The 22,004-nt window shown below is 40.9% G+C and overlaps 2 protein-coding genes across 5 annotated transcripts; one reads left to right on the top strand and one right to left on the bottom strand.

Annotated features, from left to right (window-relative positions):
* Positions 1-1,084: 1,084 nt before the first annotated feature.
* kiaa0895l (KIAA0895 like) lies at positions 1,085-8,115 on the bottom strand. The gene is made up of 7 exons (XM_014472155.2): positions 7,854-8,115; positions 5,308-5,959; positions 5,090-5,233; positions 4,891-5,023; positions 4,064-4,369; positions 3,526-3,623; positions 1,085-3,313 (listed from the first exon to the last, which is right to left on the bottom strand). Exons 2-7 carry the CDS (start codon positions 5,917-5,919, stop codon positions 3,152-3,154), a joined length of 1,455 nt encoding a protein of 484 aa, XP_014327641.2. The 5' UTR covers positions 5,920-5,959; positions 7,854-8,115; the 3' UTR covers positions 1,085-3,151.
* A 1,975-nt stretch (positions 8,116-10,090) lies between these two features.
* Positions 10,091-20,690, top strand: LOC102223698 (beta-1,3-galactosyltransferase 1-like). Of its 4 annotated transcripts, XM_023332271.1 has the most exons (3): positions 17,898-18,076; positions 18,200-18,382; positions 19,037-20,690. In XM_023332271.1, exon 3 carries the CDS (start codon positions 19,044-19,046, stop codon positions 20,196-20,198), a length of 1,155 nt encoding a protein of 384 aa, XP_023188039.1. In that variant the 5' UTR covers positions 17,898-18,076; positions 18,200-18,382; positions 19,037-19,043; the 3' UTR covers positions 20,199-20,690. The 4 variants fall into 4 exon arrangements, with proteins under 4 accessions (XP_023188038.1, XP_023188036.1, XP_023188037.1 ...); XM_023332270.1 differs by lacking the exons at positions 17,898-18,076; positions 18,200-18,382 and adding an exon at positions 10,091-13,883 and having other exon boundaries at positions 19,263-20,690; XM_023332268.1 differs by lacking the exons at positions 17,898-18,076; positions 18,200-18,382 and adding an exon at positions 10,091-14,444 and having other exon boundaries at positions 19,824-20,690.
* The last annotated feature ends 1,314 nt before the right edge of the window (positions 20,691-22,004 follow it).

Here is a 22,004-nt window from a genome sequence, read left to right as displayed (position 1 = left end):
ATGAATAAATTCATGTTTAAAGTCACTTTAGTATCTTTTTCCCTTTTTGCCAAAACTGCAACATTAGTTGAAGCTTCCAACAGATTTTATGATCCAATGTAAACAAAAAATTTGTATTTCATCTAATATCATTTGCATTTAATCCATTTTAGTATTCCAAATCATATAAATTTTGTTTTACTTAAATTTATTAATTTGTTCATATCCAACCACAGTTCTAAATGACTAATTTCTGATGTTGGCGTCTCTAAAAAGATTAATAAATTTCTGCATCTTTGAGACTTTATTTATGCCAGTTTGTGTTTTTTTTACTGTGTACTTTCTGAATCATCTCCATGGTATCCAGCCCTAACTCATTTTTATTTAAAAGAAACTGAGTTTAGTTTGAGATAATGAGCCAAAGTGTGTTTATCTTTATATATTGAGTCATAAAGCTTCATAAGCAGAGCAGCAATAAATGATCCTTCATCACACTGATGGCACCATGTTTCTGTTATCGCAGGGCGAGGCTCGTCTCAGGCGCCAACAGGAAGCAGGCGGGCTTTAGGACCCATCGGAGACTTCTCATCCCGTTTACAATTAAAGGGCCGGAAATACTTTTTTTAAAAAATACAAACCCGACCAGATCAAGAAGGTTTAAGGTTTCATAATCACACCATAAAATATATCCATCATTTCAGATTAATGAAATGTTACAATTCAATATCTTTAAATACATATTAGCACAAATCCAACATGTAGTAAATTAATTAGAGGACGCAAAAATGATGGATTTCCGTTGAGCTCATATAGAGACGTTTCAGCGCTTTGGCTCGGAAGTAAATTCAGGAGCAAAAAAACGAGTTTTGAACCTCAAAGGAAAATTTCTCAGATATTATTATTGCTCCTGAATTTATTTCCAATTTCTGGCAGTTGAATGCTTCCGTAGAAATGAGCATGTTGAGGCGGTAAGAATCTGTTTTGCGTTTTGGTCATAGCAGTAACATTAAAAGTCCAGAACTTTAGCGTTCAAACTTAAGTTTAAAATAAAAACGTGAAATGAAGACGGCGTTTGGGTTTTACTGACAGTAATGAGCCAGAAAACAAGAGTTCAATAAGTGCGTGTTTAATAAATAACACTGGAACTTCAACATGTATTTCCAGAACAGAAAACACTTGTGCAACATTCGTGCGTTACAAGTTGGTGCATTCGTTTTGGGAGAATCCGGGTCGAAGTTCTGAACGGGACGGCCCGCTCGGATTCGAAACGTTCCTGCTGAGGCGACGTGAGCTGTAAACACAGCAGAGAAAAGTCCAACCGCTTCCAAAAAAATCAAACCCACGCATTTAAAAAGCATCCAGATAAAAACCGGTTCTGCTCCGACCCGAACCGAATGCCCTGACCGACGTCTGTAGTGTCAAAGTAAAAAGCAGCCAACGAACACAGTAATTAGCTACAGCAGATGAGCGCTACACCCATCAAAGGCACCGCGAGACCCGGCCTCCTCAGAACCAAAACATCTGGATCAGAACCAAAACATCTGGATCAGAACCAAAACATCTGGATCAGAACCACGACAACTGGATCAGAACCGAGACATCTGGTTCAGAACCAGGACAGCTGGGTTCAGCTGCTTCACTGAACAACCGATAACAATAGATGCCACTTTGGCATTTCATCTATTTAAAAAATCAGGACTGGTTCAACATTTGGGAGGTTTATGGTTTCACTGCAGGTGTTGTTTGTGAGCATAAAGTTTCTCAGCTAAAAAATTCAAAATATAAAAATACAAAAGATCTGACAACCACAGTTCTGATAAATAAATTCTCTCTCCAAATGTTCCCCTTCAAACTTTTCGTGTCAATACTTTACCTTCCTATCCGTCCACCAGATGGTTAGCATTAGCTTGAAGAAGCTACAAAGAGGCGTGACTCACAGTTAAACCATGATTATGTGCAGAAAAGTGCGACTTTTGGCTGCTTCCCTTCACTGCTGCTATGTTTTATCCAACTTCTCCACAACTTATTAATGACCTTCTTTTTATTATTTTTTATAATTCTAAAAAAAATTTTTTTTGTCATATTTAAATTTCTCTGTAGGGTGCCGATTTGTTAGATCTCCATTATGCCATTATTATTAACTTCCATAAATAATTCTCATCTTCTGCTTTCTTATTAGGTGGCCATTTTGTTATTCATAAATCTCTATCTCTGCGGTCGATTAGTATTCCTAGATATCATTAAGCTCATTATTTGCTTGACATGGTTATTTCCCTTCAAAAACATAGATTAAAGTTTGAATTAATTATATTTTTGATTTAAAAATCATGATTTTCAGGGGCAGTGGTCACCAAAAACCTGTTATCTTTGGAAGACGTCCACCAAAGACCCCAAATATTGAACCAAACAAAGTAAAGTTTGGTTGTTGCAGCTGGAGAACTCACAGTAGCGAACTAAGAAAGCCCACCAAGGACACAGTTAAGACAACGCCGCTGATTAGCTTCATTATAACACTGATAATTAAAACCCTGGGGGCGAAACGCTCGGCTGAGTCCAGTGGCACTTGGTATTTTAAAGATTCGTGGCCTCAGTCACTGCGAACCCCTCCCGTTTTTAAATGTTGTGTCCTTGGTGTTCTTTTTAAAAACGCAAACAATCTAAGGCATAAAACTGTCGTTTCACAAACAAAACGTAAAGCTAACACCAGTGACATTCAGTTTGTTCTTTTTGCAACGCAACAAAAATGTAAACAAGTGCATAAATAAAGCCGTCTATGATTATGTGAGTCTACATATATAATGGTGACTACGTAGTGATAATAGTGAGGTAACTTGATAAAGGGAGCGCGGTTAAAATGCGCCGATCCACGTGGGAAACGCAGCACAATCATGCATCCGAGTGAAAACGAAGGAGGCGTCGTCCCGTTTGGATCGTTCAAGTTTTATAAAAACGCTGGACGGGTTTTTCCACGTAAAGTGGCGTTACGATGCGACGTGTTTTTTCTTGTCAAGTTTTGGTGGGAATCAATAAAATCACCGGGCAGGTTTTCCATACAAAGAGTCATTACGACTCCCTGTAAAGTTTTGTTACAATGCCACGTTTTTTCCCCGTAGAGCGCCGTTACGATGTTTTTCCCCGTAGAGCGCCGTTACAATGCGACCTTTCATGGGACTCAGGGCAGCAGCTGCTGCAGCGCTGCGTCGTCCAGCTCGTTGACGGCCACGATGTGGTCCAGGTGCTGCAGGTAACGCTCCTGGTCACGCATGAAGTGAGGGATTCTGGTCCGGTTCAGTGCCGCCAGAGGACGCAGACGCTCCACGTCCTCGAAAGACACCTGCAGAGGAGACAAGTTGGAAACATATTTAGAAAACTTTGTAGCAAAATGAAGCATCGAAGACGTTTTGTTGGCTTCAGGACAGACTGATGCCTGCAGGCAGAACTCAGGGCATAAAACTCGGTTCCTGTCATTTATTTCTTTCCATCTTTTGAAGAATTTGGAGAGTTTGTCTCGGTTTATCTCAGGCATCAGATAATCCGGTCGCTCACCTTTCCTAGAGACGCCAGCATCTTAAAGTCGATGTTCCTTCGATGGCGAAGAATCCGCAGGATCCCGTCCAGGTAAACCTGATCTTTGCTGAAGCAACCTGAAAAAAAACAAACGATGATCCAGGATTTTCTACAAAAAGATGAAATAAACATTTCTTCTAAAGCCAATTTTCCCTGGGTTTTGTCTCTCAGGCTCATCAGACTCTTGACCGACTTTCTGCAGAAAACGATGCTAACGTTTCCTCTCGCTCTGCATTTAGCTCTGAAACCTGAACAAACCGAACCAACGGCTCCACGTTGGAGATGAAAAACGGTAAAAATCTGTGGGGGTTTTTTTTTCCCCCCCATTGGGCCTGAATGAGTCTGTTTTAGGTTAGCGGTTAGCTTACGAACTAACACAACTTTATTCCTGGTTGGCTGAGGTGAAAGTCAGCAGTCGGCCCTCATGAGGACAGAAACCTGGAGGTGTGTGTGTGTCTCACCTGGCTGCGGTGTGTGTGTGTGTCTCACCGGGCTGCGGTGTGTGTGTGTGTCTCACCGGGCTGCGCGGTGTCGGTCTGGCCCCTCTTGGCCCGCAGGCAGTACTCCCAGCGGACGTCCGGGTCATGGACGAAGCGGGCGATGTGGGCGAAGAGGCGGCTGAAGCTCATGCTGGCGGCGTGGAACACGGTGTAGTAGAGCAGCGCCGCGCGCCACAGGTGCGGCTGCTTCCTCAGCAGAACGCTGTGCAGGCTGGCCAGGCCCTCCTCCGTCGGGTTGGCCGGCTTCAGGCCCAGCTGCCGCCGCGCCTCGGCGGACGCCCAGGGCTGCAGCGCGTTGTTGGCGCCGCGCAGGTAGTGGGTTCCTGAGGAAGAGGAGGAGGAAGAGGACAGGTCAGAAAATAGAAGATTAAGATTCTTCATGTCAATGTGAAGCTGAACAGAGTCTGTTTCCTTCGACCTCAGCAGTTTGAAAGTGGCTTCATTGTGACATCATCAGTCCTTTGGGTCCAGTTTGGTCCAGTTTAACCCAGTTTGGTCCAGTTTAACCCAGTTTAACCCAGTTTGGTCCAGTTTAACCCAGTTTGGTCCAGTTTAACCCAGTTTAACCCAGTTTGGTCCAGTTTAACCCAGTTTAACCCAGTTTGGTCCAGTTTAACCCAGTTTAACCCAGTTTGGTCCAGTTTAACCCAGTTTGGTCCAGTTTTAAGTAACATTGATTCAGAAACAGGCAGCTTTGATCTGCTGAGTGTGTGAGCCATGTTTTTATATCCTAGTGGGGACCAGGTCTGGCCCCTATGAGGGGAAATGCTGCTTTTGGGATGTGTGTGTGTGGGCATGTGTGTGTTGGCGTGTGTGTGTGTGTGTGTGTGTGTTGGCGGCGCACCGATCTCGTGCCGCAGCATCCCCTCCAGCCAGTGCTGGCGAGCGCCGGCCAGGTTGATGGTCAGAGTGGGACGGCAGCTCTCCACCACCATGACGGCCTGCGACAGCAGCTCATCAGAGAGACGCACCACCACCTGGAAACACACACAGGTAAACACCTGCACAGGTAACAGACACGCCTCCCCCCCACCTGCCCTCACCTCCCCCACGCAGCCCTCCTTCTGCAGGTATTTGCGGACCGCCGCCCAGACCTGACTCTTCGGCAGGACGCCGCCGCCCGTCGCCTCCTCGAAGTTCTCATAGGAGCCGAACTTCCTCAGGACACACTCCATGATCCCAACGGCCTGCGGACAACCAGAGGCTATCAGAACCGCCGGTCGGGCGCTGGGTCGGGGTCAAAGGTCAGAGTGGGACCCACCTGCTCCAGGAAGAGGCCCGACCCCTCCCGGTACTTGTCGAGGACGCTCCGCGGTTCGGGCTGCGCGTACTCGAACTGCGGCTCGTACTTATAGTCAGACTGGAAGAACGTCTGCTTCTCCTGCTCCAGGTTCAAAGGTCGCAGGGCGACCAGCAGGCAGGGTCGGGCCGGCGGGGGGGCCGCCGAGCCCACCGCCCCTTTGGCGATGTGAGGTAGGGAGGTGGCGGGACGCAAGCGTCCGCCGGCCCGCGGCCCCGCAGCGTAGTTGACGGAGCAGGAGCTCTCGCTGCGGCGCATCCAGCCGCCCGCCGACAGGCTGGGGCTGGTGAGGCTGCGCGCCCGGGGCGACGGAGCGGCCGCACCGCCGCGCCACGGCGGCTGCAGCACCCCGGGACGCGGCGGCGGAGTCACCTCCATGCTGAGGGGCCGGCGGAGCGGCACCCTGGTCCTCGGGGTCGCGACCCCGTTCTGGGACGGCGCCGCCTCCTTCTTGGCCGCATTGCTCCGTCTGGCTTTGGCGGTTCTGGGCGGATCTGGAGGGACGTCGGACCGGTCCCTGACCCTTTCAGCCTCGACCTGATCCATGAAGACTTCACCTGAGTCCAACACCATCACCACCGCCGCCGCGCCTCAGGCTCCGCCTCATTTACACCTGAGGATCGACACAAACAAATCATTCCACTTTAAAACTGCAGCTAGTGACTTTTAGAACATATATTCTCACATATTTCGTAAAACTGTATGTTGTGACACTATGAGACAAATAATCTGTGAAAAGATCGATCTCCTCCACCTCTTCTCTGATCTACCACTAGGAAACGCCCAGATTATGACCTAAAACAACCAATCAGAGCCAGGAGGAGGGGCTTAGCACTGTCAATCATCTTCCTGTACGTTGCCAAAGGTGCGAATGGTGGAGAAACAATTTATTGTTCCGGAAAATTGTCTATCTGCCATAATTAGTGGCTTTGCTAACTAGCTTATAGCATAGCAGAGAGCAAGCAGGAGAGGGTTGGAGGTGCGTACACTAGGACGATTGACAGCAGTAAGACCCTCCTCCTGGCTCTGATTGGTTGTTTATGACTGAACTGTGGATTTCTGCAGTTAGCTCTTTTTTCACATATCTCTCATATTATTCTGTTACAACACAGTGACGTTTAATAATATGTAAAAACTTTTTATTTTATAAAAGTTACATACTTCAGCTTTAAAACCCGTTACTTAAAAACATTTAAAACCCCCACAAATGCTCCCGTTGCATGATGCTGCCACCACCGTGCTCATCGGTGGCTCAGTGAATCTCAATCTGACATCTTGATGTCGCACACAAACCAACTTAATAAAAAAGAAAAAAAACTATTTTATCAAGGATTGATTCGGTTCGAAAGATAAAAACTGCTGAATCCACTTTTAGAAATAAAAGTAAAAACATTATTGAGAATAAAATAACTTTTCCTTCAGGGAGCAGATCAGGGCTGCAGCTAATAATTATTTATTCATTTCATTAATTGGATAAAAAAAATTATAATTCTGCTGATTTTTCATCTAACCACTTAAGCCTTTCCTGCATATTATAAACATTTTAAAGATGCAAATAAATTGTTCAATTCATTTCAAAATAAGAAAATAAGCATTTTATTGCCTAAATCCACTTTATAACCCACTTCATTATGATTTCGGTTTGTTTGATTTTTGTTTTACTTTTTTGTTTTTATTTTTTTATTCTGGATGTTTAAAATGTATCTAAGCTCGAGTATTAATTGTTCTTTAGAAATCAAAGTTTATTGATCTGTGAAAGAGCGTATTTCCATTACTATGTTATTACCAATATATTGGCTGGAAATGGTCTCAAAATTATGATATTATCGTTTATTGAAATTATTTTGGGAACATTTTATCGCCCAGCAAAGTTTGTAATTGACAGGACTAGCTTAGAGGCTGCAGAAGACATGGAACTAGGGTGGAGCTTCATCCAACCTAGATATTATGGGATGGTTTAGATTGTAAGCAGATTTCACCTTAGAGTGGCCTAATCAAAGTCCAGTTGTAAATATGGTGGAGAGTCTGTGATAAAACCTGAAAACTGATGTTTAGAGATGCTAACCTTCAGCTAAATCCTAGTAAAACACGTTGAAGTTTGTTAATCTAGCTAGATAATATCTTCCGTTGGTTTAAACAGTTTAGCAATAAGTGAATGAATAAATGAATGAGTGAATGAATGAATGGCTGTGATTTAGGAACTTTTTGGTGTTTCTGGGTGAATAAATGGAGTGAAACGGATTGAAGTTGATCAGGATGACGGCGGCTTCTGTCTCTGGTGGAAACAGAAAACAGGATTTGATTAATCCAGGACATCCGGCCAGAAACTGTCCGAAACGGAGACAAATCTCAGCGTTTCCTCCACATGGCAGAAAATAAGTCAACCAGCCCGAGGCAGAAACAAGCAAACAAAAACACCCAGCAGGATCTCCGGAACAGAAACAGATCCGTTCAGCGTCAACGATACTCTTTTTAACTCCGCAAAGTCACTAAAAAACAACACTCACCGAGCTAAAAACAAAAAGTCCCGGTTCTCCGGCGGAGGATGGGAAGGTGTCAGCGGCTCCTTCCAGTCATGGCCGAGGCGGAGCCGCGTCTGCTTCCACCGGGGGAGGTGATGGTGATTAGCGGATAACGGTTCAGGGAGGAGCGGGGCCTGAGGCGGCTGGCTGCCTGGCTGGAAGCCGGCCACCGAGCGGCGGATGTGTTGGAAGATATGACGCAGCACGCCTGGCACGACGTGCTCCCGTTGCGTCATTACGTACAGCAACGTTGTACGTAAAATGTTAGCTTTTTGCTAACATTTTTTGGTCACTAGATAAAATACAAATAATGAAGTCAGAATAAAAAGAAAGTACACCCGTTTTCAATTCTGATGTTTTATGTATCCAATTAATAATAATTCTTACTAAGTTTTACAATAATTAAATCAAGCCCAACAGATTCTACTCTTGTTGCTATTATACACATAGCAAGAGCACAAATGTGCTCAAAACTTTGTCAATGTTCTGCTAATGTGGAAAAAACAGAATTTCTCAATTGTGATGTTTCCATTAAATAAGAAACACAATTAAAATCCCATGAAAATAAGTTTGCTCACACGATAAACCATTAAAAAACATGTCACAACATCATGCTCCAACCACTCCGTGTTGTTTTCTTCCTTAGTTACTCAATAGAGTTGCAGCTGATGTCCGTTTTTATTTTCATATTGAAAAGATTTATCTCAGCTTGCAATAAAAATAGCATGTTGTATTGTCTCAGCTTTCCCACAGTCACTTTTCCCAGTCTGATGATTCCCTGATATGATTAATGTTCCATTAAGTCCAGTCTTCCCAGTTCTGAGTCGTGAAATAATTGTCTCCTCTCCTGTTCCTTTCTGTTCTCACTTCTCCAAATTTTCCTTCTGATTTTATAAAACGTTTCCTTTCCTTTCTTCCTCCCATTACTTTTGCCACCTCTTCCATTTTCTGTTTTATTTAACCTTTTTAATGATTTTAACTGATATTCTGCAACCCTTTTCTCTACTTTGATATAAAATCGTGGTAGAGTGAACGCCACCCCTATTGTATTTTCTTAGTGTTTTATCTCCTTTGTGTTAATTATTCGCCTTTGCCCTTCCTGTTTGCTTTATTCTGCAGCCATTTCCTGACGCCTCCCTTCCTCACCGCCATGAATTGTTATTCTGTAGTCAAGCTCTCTGTTTTCTCTTCAGATTACTGGATTTTTTCGTTACCTTCTCTGGTTCATTCATGCCGGCTTCTCGTCCTTCGTGCCACACTGTAAGTTTTTATGTTTTATATTTGACTCTGGCATTTTTGGCCAAAGTTTCCACTATGATTATTTATACGATATGCGACGATAAATGACATACTAGAGGATAAATTTGCATGTTTTGTTGTTTCAAAAAAAATTAAATGAAAGTGCATGAGGAGAATATCCATGTTAAAACAAAAGCTCTTTTACTACTCAGATATTTTTGTCAATTCCTATCTTGAAGTGAAAGTAGATGCCAAATAAACTGCTACATTTGTTTTATCATTATTTTGTAAAAAAAAAAATAAAAATACTGCTCATACAAATACACAATTGTACACATAGCAAGACCAATTATTCATATAAAATATAGAGCGGATCCTTAAAGTTCAAAAAACAAACAGAATTTCACTATGGTTACCATTGAAAAATCATCCATTTCAGCAAATTAATGTTTCACTAATATTACAAGGTGATAATAATTGTAAGCTAATAACATGAGCTAATAATAAAGGCTATAAAATCAGCTCTCTCTCTCAGAATTTGTGCACAAACAGTCGTCTTGTAAGTCTGATTGATGTTTAAAGGGAAAGTATTATGTGTTTTCCAGCTCTTAATCATTTATAGGTTGAAATAACTATGTTATCTTCAGTTAATGCGACTTACAAGAAATTTTACTTAGTAATGCTTTGAAATTGGGCCTGTCTCTTTAAGAAGCTCCTGCTCTTTCTGAAGCTCCGCCTTCAGGAAGTCATCCCAACATGGCTCCTCTATTAACCCTTTAATAGAGGGTTAATAGTGGAAACGTTTTTTACCAGCGTTTCAATGAAAAGAAGCTCCTATAATGGTCTCCGCTGATGCAAGTTTCGCCGAGTGTTTGCTAATTACTGCTGGCTAGTCTGAAGGAGCTGCGTTTCGAAGGCGGGGCTAGGCCCACCCAGGCGTTTTGCAGCTGAATGGTTGCCATGGAGATTAAAGGATTTCTCAAACATGCATGAAAGAATCAAAGCAACACTCAATGTATGTTTTGATGAGTGAATAATTTTACAACATGATAGAAAGTTTTAAAAAAGAAAAGTCGGTTTTACAGGACACTGCCTCTTTAAGTCGTGTAATCATTGTGTGAAAAATTTCCACATTGTGGCTACAACTTCCCCAGATAGTATTTCACAAGTATGCGTCTAATCATTTTTAACATTTTTAATTTGGATTAATCATAACGTTTTTCAAACTGTTCTATTTTCCCCCTCACATTTTTACGTTTTCAGTTTCAATTCACTAATTATAATAATTAGAACAAGTCTTTTGTTACTTCCTCTCATTCATGTTATTCCAGTGTTTTTTTGACTGCCTACCTGCAGTCTACAGGCTTCTTTACATTTAGTCTTGATAAATGAAATCATTTCTTTGTATTTCCTCAGGATATATTTGTCTAAAGCAAAGCAGCAGTAGTGGTAGGAAGTTGCAGCTATTATATTCTCCTTTCATTCTCCACGCCTCTACTTGCCTGAGCACTCTGTGTTGCTTCTGCAATTCTAAGAACCCTAACGTCAATCCTCTGTGGGCCAAACCTGGGGAGGGACTGAAACAAAAGCAGGCTTCTCAGAGCTTTTACAGTTTCTCAGAAACCAGACCCGCCTAAGCAAACATCATGTACCTGCAGTACAGGTGGTGACTCATGTTTCACCTTTGGAGGTGGTGATGCTGGATGCATGTTACTATCATCATTATCATAAACATATTACAGTAGTTTTGTTGCAATAAAGCTGCAAATGCAAAACAATTTAAACTTTACTATTGTGAGGTTACAATAATAAAATTTGTACTTCCTGCTATAGAAACTTTGAAAAGAGGACATTGTTAACAGTTTATTAGCCACTTACAGCTGATCTAAAGCTTTTTTAAAGCTCACTTTGGTGCCAAAATTTGGGTGAAATTACCAACTTGAACTTGAGCGGACTTTAGGTAAAGGCTATGCTAATGCTAAATTTAGCTAAAGTCTGACTAAAGCTAAGCTAATCTTTATGTAAAATGTTTTTGCTGTTTTTGTTTTGCTACATAAATATTACTGTATATATTTACTGTTTATGGTTAAAATGACTGAAACTCACTGGGTTTAATTGAAACAAAGCTTAGCCTGATCTGCATGTAATTAGTTCAACCTGTTTCATGTGTAGCACAAAAACCTTTTAGCTTCAAAATTTGCTTAAAATGAGTTTGCTGAAATTTGGTGAAAGCTAACCTAAGGCTACATTTAGCTAAAGTTGTGACTTAAGCTAGGCTAAATGTTAAACTTTATAGAAAATATCTTTGTTTCCTGTTTTGTTTTGCTATACTGTTCCTCTACTGTATATTCTTACTGTGTACAGTTAAAATAATAAAGCTAAGCTAAAGTTAAAGCTAGACTGAAATTAATGAACGGTTTAGCTTGACCTGCCTGTTTTAGTATTATTTTGTACAATACACTAATTTTTGGAAGATCTTTGTTACCAAAATCTGGTTAAAATGACAAATTCAGGCTTGAGCTGAAATACTTTTTCATAATAGAGTTTCCTCTGAATCTGTCTATCTGTGACAGAAAATATGGCCCTGCCAGGTTGGACTTGGCTGTTTCTGCTGTGACTGAAAATAAAACTAGAAAGCTGTAATATTTCCATAAAAATGTGTTTTCTCTTAGAAGAGGGAAGATTATGGAGAAGATTATAGGCTTTGAAATGGATCAACTGCAGGTAGGTTTCAGAAATGTGAGGCAGAATATAGAAACAAGCACATAATTCAGTCAAAATGAACACGTAGGCGTGTATTTACACCTTGGGTAAAATATAACCAAGAAAGTCAAACATTAGGCTACAAAGGGAAATAGATTAAAAAAACCTTCCCAAAACCAGAACCGACTTGAAGAATAAAAGGGAAACTAAAGCTTCTGCAGTAAAATTTGTATAGATTACACTGGTTACACATTACACCGGTGGCCAGTACATTTTACTATTCCTTTTGAAATCCTTTTATTTGTCTTTAAAGCTCTTAATAGCCTTGCCCCTCCCTTTCTGTCTGAGCTGTTACATTCGTACACACCGTCCCGTTCCCTCAGGTCAGCTGATCAGCTGCTTCTGAAGGCGCCAAAGACAAAGTGCAGCTCAGAGGGAACCGGGCTTTTCTGTGGCAGCTCCCAAGCTATGCAATAATTTCCCTGCTGGGATGGATAAAGTAATTCTATTCAAAAAGAAAGTTGCTATGGTATGATACACCAAAGCCACAGATGCTATCAGACAAACTGAAGCAGCAGGTCAGAGACTTGCGTCTGCTGCACGGCTCCTGCAGCAGAGCCAGCAGACTCTGCCCTCCCATCAGGGCTGCAGTCCAAAGGCTGAACCTTATCGTGTTGGAGGCCTTGATAAGAATCATAAATCTTCAAAACTCCAGTTTGTGTTTTTTTTTTCATCAAATGCCTTACAGTTCTGGACCCGTTCAGGGTAAAACCGGCTCCTCCGAACCCAAACATCTGAGGACTCGGATGTCATTAGCGTCAGCATCAACAGAAACAATTTTAAATGTTATTCTCAGCATGACACACTGCTTACAAACGCAAGTTATTGTAAAATGACAAAAAAGGGGAACAGGAACTTCCTCAAATTTCAACATTGTTCTTTGACTTTTACAAATTCTTACAAAACCGACTGCAGAAATGATGAAAAGGTGCAAAAAACATGACTGTACTGTACAAACTGAATGATTTTACATAACTTGTGGTGAAGACATTTCCCAAGACAAAACAGGAACGTTTGTATTAAAATACACATTTGCATTAATTTAAAAAAGAATATTTCTGGGGATTTACTGTAAATGAGTCTGACGAATCAGCAGCAAAACCATCATGTCTTGCTCTACCACCCACAAACGGCAGAGCAACACGCCTGGCACAAAGGAGCGCCGCCTCATATATGGGAGGTGTTACTAGGGGCTCCTGAGTATTTCAGAGGAGGTGGAGCAAACAAAGGTGCGGCTGCAGACCTGTAGGTTCGACCAGAGACCTGTTACCTGAAGAACAGAGCTACAGGGAAAGTATCTTTGACATTTCTCCTTTTTCTCTTGGCTTATCAAACCTCTGGTGCCTCATAATGAGCAGGTGAGCCTCACACATGGGTGAAACAGAATGCAGAAGCAGAGGCATAAATTTTTTAACGGAGCAACACTTCCCTCTGCAAATGGACTCAAACTGACACCCAAATTAAAAGTCTGGGCAGCGCATCGGAGCGCTGCTCGGCTACGGCTGGACAAAGGTATGTAGCTCCTTTAAATGTTTTTTTGCTGCTTTCTTAGTTTAACAAAAAATAAGACTTTCTCCTTTAGTGACAAAGAAAAAAAGACGTCTTTATTGAATAACAGAACATGGAGGCACAACATCATTATGTTTATATTAGCAAATGTACTCAAGCAGTTGACTAACTTTTACTGACAACTAAAGTGTTTTATTTTTAAATCCCTTTTTAAGCCAGAAAATGGAGAATGGCGTCAGACCAGCAGAAAACAGGAGATGTTTTGGCTTCTCACGGCGCCACAGCCTTTTCTTACTTCTGGTTCTCGCAGTTGTGCTTTTTGTCTACTGTACCAACATCCGGGACAAGGGGCACGAGTGGAACCCCAAAGAGTGGATGAACAGTCATTCAATGAAACTACTCACTGTGTTCACAAAACAAAGCACCGTCTCCAAAAACACAGGATTTACAGATGCAAACACCACTGCTGAACTTCCTGAAACTACGAGCGTCGCCACAACGCAGGAGCCACCGACTCAACGGCAGAGGACAGTTTCATCACGGGTCACCAAGAAGGTGCTAGAAACCCAGACTGCCCAACGGACAGCGGCTCCTTATGTGTCTCCTGGACCGTACTTGGTGGAGTACCCCTATGAGTACCACTTTACTATCAATGAGGAACTGAAATGTAAGCAGGAGAAGCCGTTTGTGGTTCTGATCGTACAAGTGGCGCCACGCAACCGAGCTCATCGCGACATCATCCGTAACAGCTGGGGAAGCGAGAAGCTGGCTAACAACCAAGTGGTGGCGCTGTTCTTCCTGCTGGGGATGCAGACTGGAGACGATGCAGAGCAGGTCCACCGGCAGCTGCTGCAGGAGAGCAAAGAGCATCAGGACCTGATCCAGGGAGACTTTGTGGACTGCTACAAGAACCTGACCATAAAGACCATGGTGATGCTGGAGTGGCTGAACTCCTACTGCTCCAGCGCCGCTTACGCCATGAAAATCGATTCAGACATGTTTCTAAATGTTCCCAATCTGGTCAACTTGCTCCTCAAAGCTCCAAGGACAAACTACATGACCGGCCTGGTGGCACATGGAGCAGCTGTCTTGAGGGATCCCAACTCCAAATGGTACTTACCTCGTGAAATTTTGAGCGAAGATGTTTACCCTCCCTATGCTTTGGGTCTGGGCTACATTTTGTCTTTGGATCTCACCAAAAAGCTCATTGAGGCTTCCAGACACGTTAAACCTCTTTACATTGAAGATGTATATTTGGGCTTATGTATGAGACACCTGGGTATCCGTCCAACAGAACCTCCGAGTTACTCCTTCCACGTTTTTCCTGTGAGATACAGTCGCTGTGAATACTCCAAGATTATCGCAACCACAACTCTTCAAAATATGGACCGTGTTTGGATTTGGAGAGACTTTAAGAAACCGGGTCGGTACTGTTGATCGGTAAAAAAGGTAGCAAATTAAAACAAAGGAACACATTGTGTTTACATGTTATATTAGAAAACGTATTTGTGTCAAAAATGTAATTCAGGATGAGGTTTTCCTGCCTAAAATCAACCGTTTTTACAAACAGTTTAATCAAGTAAATATTTGATGAAATGTTTACTTTAGTATTTAGTTTGATTATAAGATCTGATATAATTTGTTAAAAAAAAAAGATGTAATTAGACAAAAAACCAGGCACACATTCTGATATATACAAGTATTGCAAAATACTGGATTTATGCAGAAAATTTACATTTTTCAACATTTTATTTTTCTAAATATTTTGTTATAAACATAAAGTTTTTGTATCTAATAATGACAGGAGGTAATATTTATGTTTAAGCGTTGCAAAGTGACGATACGTACTGTTAACTGCAAAGGGCAAATCAGGATCAGCAGATAGAAAATGACAGAACAATAAAGTGGGGGTTTTCCAGACCGAATCACCTGGGTTGGTTCTGGTTCTGCCAGACTCTTCTTTTAACCTGTCTGAGTATCATCACTGAAAAATCGACACAAACCTTTTCAATTTCAATTCAGTTTTGTTTGTTTTTTTTTTTTGCTTTGTCTACAGATTAAATTACAGGATCATGGTTGTAATTTTTGTTTGCCAGGCAGTGATAAACATCCTGGGGAAACTTTAATAAAAACAGCCAAATTTTTTAAAACACCTGGCAGACTGGAAGGAATTAATTTTAGAACATTTTTAATTATAAAAGACACGCTGGTGATGTAATTTGCCAGAAATATATGTGTAGGTTTTGGAATATATTTTTAAATATTGTGGGCATTTCTTGTGAAAGTCGGCTGTTTTTCAGCTCAGGTTTGATTCCAGCTGCACGTTTATTAATGTGAATTTAGGCACAAAAACAATTTGCACCTACTGCAATGGTGACTAGGAAATATTTTATATATTGAGATGTTTTTATAGTTTAATGTTTTCATCCATTTGTTTTATTTAGTTTCTGTTGGTAAAATTAAAACATGATATTTCTTGCAGGTTTTTGTTTTAAAAGAAGCTCAGGTAACCTTTAGGTTTATATCAAAATGTGATGGAAAATAGTTTATCTTAATTTTCTTCTGCTTTTTCCTCCCTAATAAGCATTGCATTTGGTTTTGTTTGGGATCTTTTAGTCTTTACATTTAATTTACAACTGTGGAAGTCAAAGACCAGTGAAAAACTTGTTTGAATAAAGATTATCTTTATTCACAAGAACCTCAGTCTCTGCGTTTTCCTGAGTCTCTGAAAATGAGTTTTGGTTTGAATAAAAAATCCAGAAGCAGTTGTGTTTAATTTGTAGTTTTTATGGTTTTAGATAACTAAACTTGAGATTCCATGTTACATTCCTGGAAACTTAAAACAGGGTTTGAAAACTAAATCTGCATATTTTTGGTCTAAATATGTTATTATGGCTAATTACTGTTAGCAGAGAATTTAAAAAATCATGTCAGCAGGTTTTCTAAATTATAAAATTATGAACCTTCTGAAGTCCTTTAATTCTGTTTCTACTTTTAATTTTGGAATTTCATCCGAAGTCGACCCAAAGAACAGAGGAAGTGAAGCAAACTGAATGGTTTTACAGACGTTGCAGCAGAGACACTTGGAAGCTCCCAGTGCAGCATGGTTAACATTTCCACTCTGAACTGGTGTGGTTCTGACATGGTGAGCGTCAGGACCGGCAGGTCCGGTGGGAGGAGGCGTCCCTGAGGACCTCCTGAATATTTAAAACAGAAGTTGGGTCAAACCTGTAGGATGTCTGCAGTCCTGAATAAACGCAGAGCCACGGCTACCTGGCCTCAGGTGAATCATGTCGGCAGCTTTTCTAAACGGTTCTGTTTCTCTGCATGGTTCTAAAATACAAACACAAATAAATATTTACAACATGAGATTCTTAGCAGTCAAAACCAAACTAAACATTTTTAATTCATTTGACTTTTTCAAAAATACCAACAATGAAAATGTTAATTCAAAGATTTGATTTCATTTCTTTCTAGGAAAATGCAGGACGGTGTCAGACGTGCTTTTGCTCCGAGATAATCGCCACCTCAACTCAGGGACATATGGGCCTTTGAAGAGACTTTAAAAATCCTGGTAGGTTAGAAAAAATGTAATAAAACAAAACCAAAGACTGTTTCTTGGGCAAAAAGATTCAGAATATTAATTAATTTGAGTGTGAAGTGAACTTAAAATGAATTAAAAACATTAAAAAGTTTGACCACACTGGATTTTACTGGTAAATCAAAATTTACACTGGTAATTTTATGCTATAAATGTGTAACAGGGTTTTATTTTAAAGTTATTACAGATGTGAAGTTTGTTAAAATTGATTTATTTATTCTTTGAATTCCTTGTGTTAGGTCTCCTGATATTTATCGGCGTTTTGTTACGCTGCCTCTAAGCAGTTAGTGGTTACCATAGCAACCGGTAACGGACAGCTCCGCCCCCTTTTTCCTTTGCCATCAGTAACTATGGTCTGTGTCAGGATCAGCTGTTTTATTCACAAATATTATATTTTGTCTGACAAATTCCGATGAGTCCAGGGTTTCATGTATAAATTTGCCATGTTTGTTTGTTTTTCACTGTTAACATTATTAATGTTGTGCATTTTATGTGGTTAATTTTATAACTGTTAACTTCTGTCAACTCTTCATTGGGAACCATTGCTGTTTATGGTTATTTTTTGTATTTTATTTAATGTATAGGGCAGTGGTTCCCAAAGTGAGGGGCGCGCCCCCTAGTGGGGGCGCAGTGCCATTGCAGGGCGGGGGGTGCGGTAAGTGGTATGGATGAAAAACACAACAAAAACAGTTACACAAAAGAAGTATTTCACTGTAAAGATGGTTTGTAGTTTGTTTTGTGACAACCTGAAGTGTGAAATAAACTTCAGTGGAGTTTGAAAGCAAAATATGTGTTTAGGTTTATGTCTGGTTGAACGATGTGAGCCCAGTTGATTCTTTATCTTTTTGGGGGGGATTTTATTGTAATCCATAGGGGAGCCCAGAAAACCTTTGGGAACCACTGGGGGGCCCAGAAGAAAACCTTTGGGAACCACTGGGGGGCCCAGAAGAAAACCTTTGGGACCCACTGGGGGGCCCAGAAGAAAACCTTTGGGACCCACTGGGGGGCCCAGAAGAAAACCTTTGGGACCCATCGGTATAGGGGCAGAAGATGCTGGACTGATGTGAACCACCATCTCGATTTTTCTCTCTTTGAGGTATGTTTTAATTTTTGACACAAAGTAATGTTTCAGTTATCAACTGTGTGATAGTCTTTGAATGTCATATGCATCATTTTATTTTCTGTACAGTCAGCTGATCGTCTTTCTGTTTCTCTGTAGCTGTGGGGCAGAAGCTGGTGGACTGAGGTTAACCACCATCTTGATTTTCTGGACCTGAGATGAACAAGGAAGGGTTTCACATGCAATCCAAAGGCAAATACACCTCACTGCTGGGGAACAACAGGTTTTTAATGGACGTTACTGGAACACTGAACCATTTGAAATGTGAGCTGCCAGGTAAAGGTAAGATTATCACCAACATGACGTGTTGCATTTTCCCTTTGTGCGGATAATGCTGAAACACAATGCTTCTGCATCTGACATATTTGACAAAGGTGCAGGAAAGTCAGACTTGGGCAAGAACAGGTTTTGTGACATTGATCAGCTTGATCCATGCCACATGTTTCATTCATCTCCAATCCTTTCATGATCAAGGACACAACATGAGTTGCTGAACAGCTCAGTGCAACGTTCAGCTTGGTTGCTGGATAATTTGAAATCCAAATATTGCAAAATGACCTCCACCACAAAGCCAATCAGGCTGCACCAAACCTTCAGTACCTTGTTGACAAAGTACAGAAGCACATTGCATTCACCTGAGAAACCATGTCTAACTGAGGCAGAGCAAATCTCCAACAAACAGGGTTATAATAGTGAAGCTCACTGCGTTAGGTGCTTGGTGAGGCATTTTTGGCTCATCAGCCGACATTAAGACAAAGAAGATAGAACTTTTGTTTTTCTGAATGAGTCAAACTGCGAAGTTTTTATTAAATGTAATGCATTAGAGAATAAAAGATTTCTTTAATCGCTTTGTTAATTCATAGACAATAAACTGAACACTTGGCAATTCAGAAGGATAAACATTAAAATAACGTATTAATTTTTTTTCTTTTCCAGACAGAAAATGAGGAATACTGATCAACCTGCAGAAGACAAGAGGTCTCTTACTTTGTCACGAAGTCGGTGCTGCTTCTTCTTTTTGGTTCTGGGAGTTGTGCTGCTTTACTACTGCACAAGCATAAGGAACATGGCACCTGACTGGAACCTTAAATGGCTGATGCAAAATAATTCAACAAACACCACTGCTGAACTTCCTGAAACTACGAGCGTCGCCACAACGCAGGAGCCACCGACTCAACGGCAGAGGACAGTTTCATCACGGGTCACCAAGAAGGTGCTAGAAACCCAGACTGCCCAACGGACAGCGGCTCCTTATGTGTCTCCTGGACCGTACTTGGTGGAGTACCCCTATGAGTACCACTTTACTATCAATGAGGAACTGAAATGTAGGCAGGAGAAGCCGTTTGTGGTTCTGATCGTACAAGTGGCGCCACGCAACCGAGCTCATCGCGACATCATCCGTAACAGCTGGGGAAGCGAGAAGCTGGCTAACAACCAAGTGGTGGCGCTGTTCTTCCTGCTGGGGATGCAGACTGGAGACGATGCAGAGCAGGTCCACCGGCAGCTGCTGCAGGAGAGCAAAGAGCATCAGGACCTGATCCAGGGAGACTTTGTGGACTGCTACAAGAACCTGACCATAAAGACCATGGTGATGCTGGAGTGGCTGAACTCCTACTGCTCCAGCGCCGCTTACGCCATGAAAATCGATTCAGACATGTTTCTAAATGTTCCCAATCTGGTCAACTTGCTCCTCAAAGCTCCAAGGACAAACTACATGACCGGCCTGGTGGCACATGGAGGACGAGTCTCCAGGGATCCCAAGTCCAAGTTCTACGTGCCTTTGGATCTTATCAGCGAAGATGTTTACCCTCTCTATGCTTTGGGTCTGGGCTACATTTTGTCTTTGGATCTCACCAAAAAGCTCATTGAGGCTTCCAGACACGTTAAACCTCTTTATATTGAAGATGTATATTTGGGCTTATGTATGAGACACCTGGGTATCCGTCCAACAGAACCCCCAAACTGGATCCTCTTCCGTGTTATTCCTATAAAATACAGTCGCTGTGAATACTCCAAGATTATCGCAACCACAACTCTGGAAAATATGGACCGTGTTTGGATTTGGAGAGACTTTAAGAAACCGGGTCGGTACTGTTGATCGGTAAAAAAGGTAGCAGAAGAAAATAAAAGAGCGCTTTACATGTTTACATTATAGTTTGCATGAAGAAAATTAATCATACATAACACTAAAACAAGTATAATCACAAAATAAATTCAGAAGAAACATTTTTTGTTATTTATATTTTCATAAACATAAAGCTTCTGTATCTAATAATTACAGTAGCTAATAATTATGTTAAAACATCTCAAAGTATTTCAGTTACAATATGTTCTGTTTACTGTATATTTAAACTTCAGGCTCATCAGACAAAAAACAACAGAACAACAAAGCTGTTGTATTAACAAGAGGTCTCACTTCGGTCTGTTTCTGTGTTTGGAGCCTATAAAGATAATAAATGTCTGATCTCCGGTCGGAGTAACTCCACCTGGGCAGAAAGGCCAACAACTAAACTAAACTAAGCTAAGCTAAATGCTGCCTCACCAGGTTTGGTTCTGAGTTTAGGTTTGAATAAAAAAATCCAGAAGCAAATCGGCTCAGTTGTCTTTAATTTATAGTTTTTATGATTTTAGATAATTAAACATGAGATGCAGCTTCCATGTTACATTCCTGGAAACCTTTAAAAATATTAAACAGGAATTTTAAACAGGGTTTGAAAACTAAATCTGCATATTTTTGGTCTAAATATGTTATTATGGCTAATTTCTGTTAGCAGAGAATTTAAAAAATCATGTCAGCAGGTTTTCTAAATTATAAAATTATGAACCTTCTGAAGTCCTTTAATTCTGTTTCTACTTTTAATTTTGGAATTTCATCCGAAGTCGACCCAAAGAACAGAGGAAGTGAAGCAAACTGAATGGTTTTACAGACGTTGCAGCAGAGACACTTGGAAGCTCCCAGTGCAGCATGGTTAACATTTCCACTCTGAACTGGTGTGGTTCTGACATGGTGAGCGTCAGGACCGGCAGGTCCGGTGGGAGGAGGCGTCCCTGAGGACCTCCTGAATATTTAAAACAGAAGTTGGGTCAAACCTGTAGGATGTCTGCAGTCCTGAATAAACGCAGAGCCACGGCTACCTGGCCTCAGGTGAATCATGTCGGCAGCTTTTCTAAACGGTTCTGTTTCTCTGCATGGTTCTAAAATACAAACACAAATAAATATTTACAACATGAGATTCTTAGCAGTCAAAACCAAACTAAACATTTTTAATTCATTTGACTTTTTCAAAAATACCAACAATGAAAATGTTAATTCAAAGATTTGATTTCATTTCTTTCTAGTAAAATGCAGGACGGTGTCAGACAGAAAAAACACAAAATCTTACCAGGTACTTTTGCAAATATTTCAGTAAACTTGAAATTACGTACAAGTGCCAACTAACTTACAAGTAATCTTTCAGCAAGACATAGGAGCCTGTTTTACGTCAATAATACTTGAATATTTATCAAAAATACTAGTTCCACTGCCAGGTCCATAAGGATGTTTGAATACTGGAAGGAAAGAGAAACTGCTGATGTGATGAACTCAAATAAATAAATTTGAGTTCATCACATCAGCTCCGGTTTAAAGTTGAGGCTGATTTAACAGTCATGAGAATTTTTATTCTGATCAGAGAAAAGCACCAAAGCAACTGAGAAACATAACTTCATAACTTCTTTTCAACAGATTTTACGTTCTCCCTCTGGACTGACTGACTGGATTTAGATCTGAATAAACATTTTATTTTTCATGTGGAAACATTTATTATTGTTGCATTTTCAACCTAGAAAAATAAAAGAGAAAGCTTAACGGGTTATTTTTTATCAAATCTTTTTCAAAATAATTAATTATCTTTAAGGGAAGGAA

This window comes from Xiphophorus maculatus, chromosome 4 (genome assembly GCF_002775205.1).
Source record: "Xiphophorus maculatus strain JP 163 A chromosome 4, X_maculatus-5.0-male, whole genome shotgun sequence".
NCBI classification, from domain to species: domain Eukaryota; kingdom Metazoa; phylum Chordata; class Actinopteri; order Cyprinodontiformes; family Poeciliidae; genus Xiphophorus; species Xiphophorus maculatus.
The sequence above is the reverse complement of the archived record's forward strand: the minus strand, read 5'-3'. Positions and strand labels throughout refer to the sequence as shown.

Bases quoted from the DNA above. Each gene is read 5' to 3' on its own strand.
- kiaa0895l (XM_014472155.2), bottom strand. From the start codon at position 5,919: ATGGTGTTGGACTCAGGTGAAGTCTTCATGGATCAGGTCGAGGCTGAA. The intron at 4,370-4,890 runs GTGCGCCGCCAA...CCTCTTCCTCAG, and splicing joins GATGCTGCGGCACGAGATCG to GAACCCACTACCTGCGCGGC. The intron at 3,624-4,063 runs GTGAGACACACA...GTTTTTTTTCAG, and splicing joins GACCGACACCGCGCAGCCCG to GTTGCTTCAGCAAAGATCAG.
- LOC102223698 (XM_023332270.1), top strand. From the start codon at position 13,602: ATGGAGAATGGCGTCAGACCAGCAGAAAACAGGAGATGTTTTGGCTTC. The intron at 13,884-19,262 runs GAGCCACCGACT...GCCACAACGCAG, and splicing joins CGAGCGTCGCCACAACGCAG to GAGCCACCGACTCAACGGCA.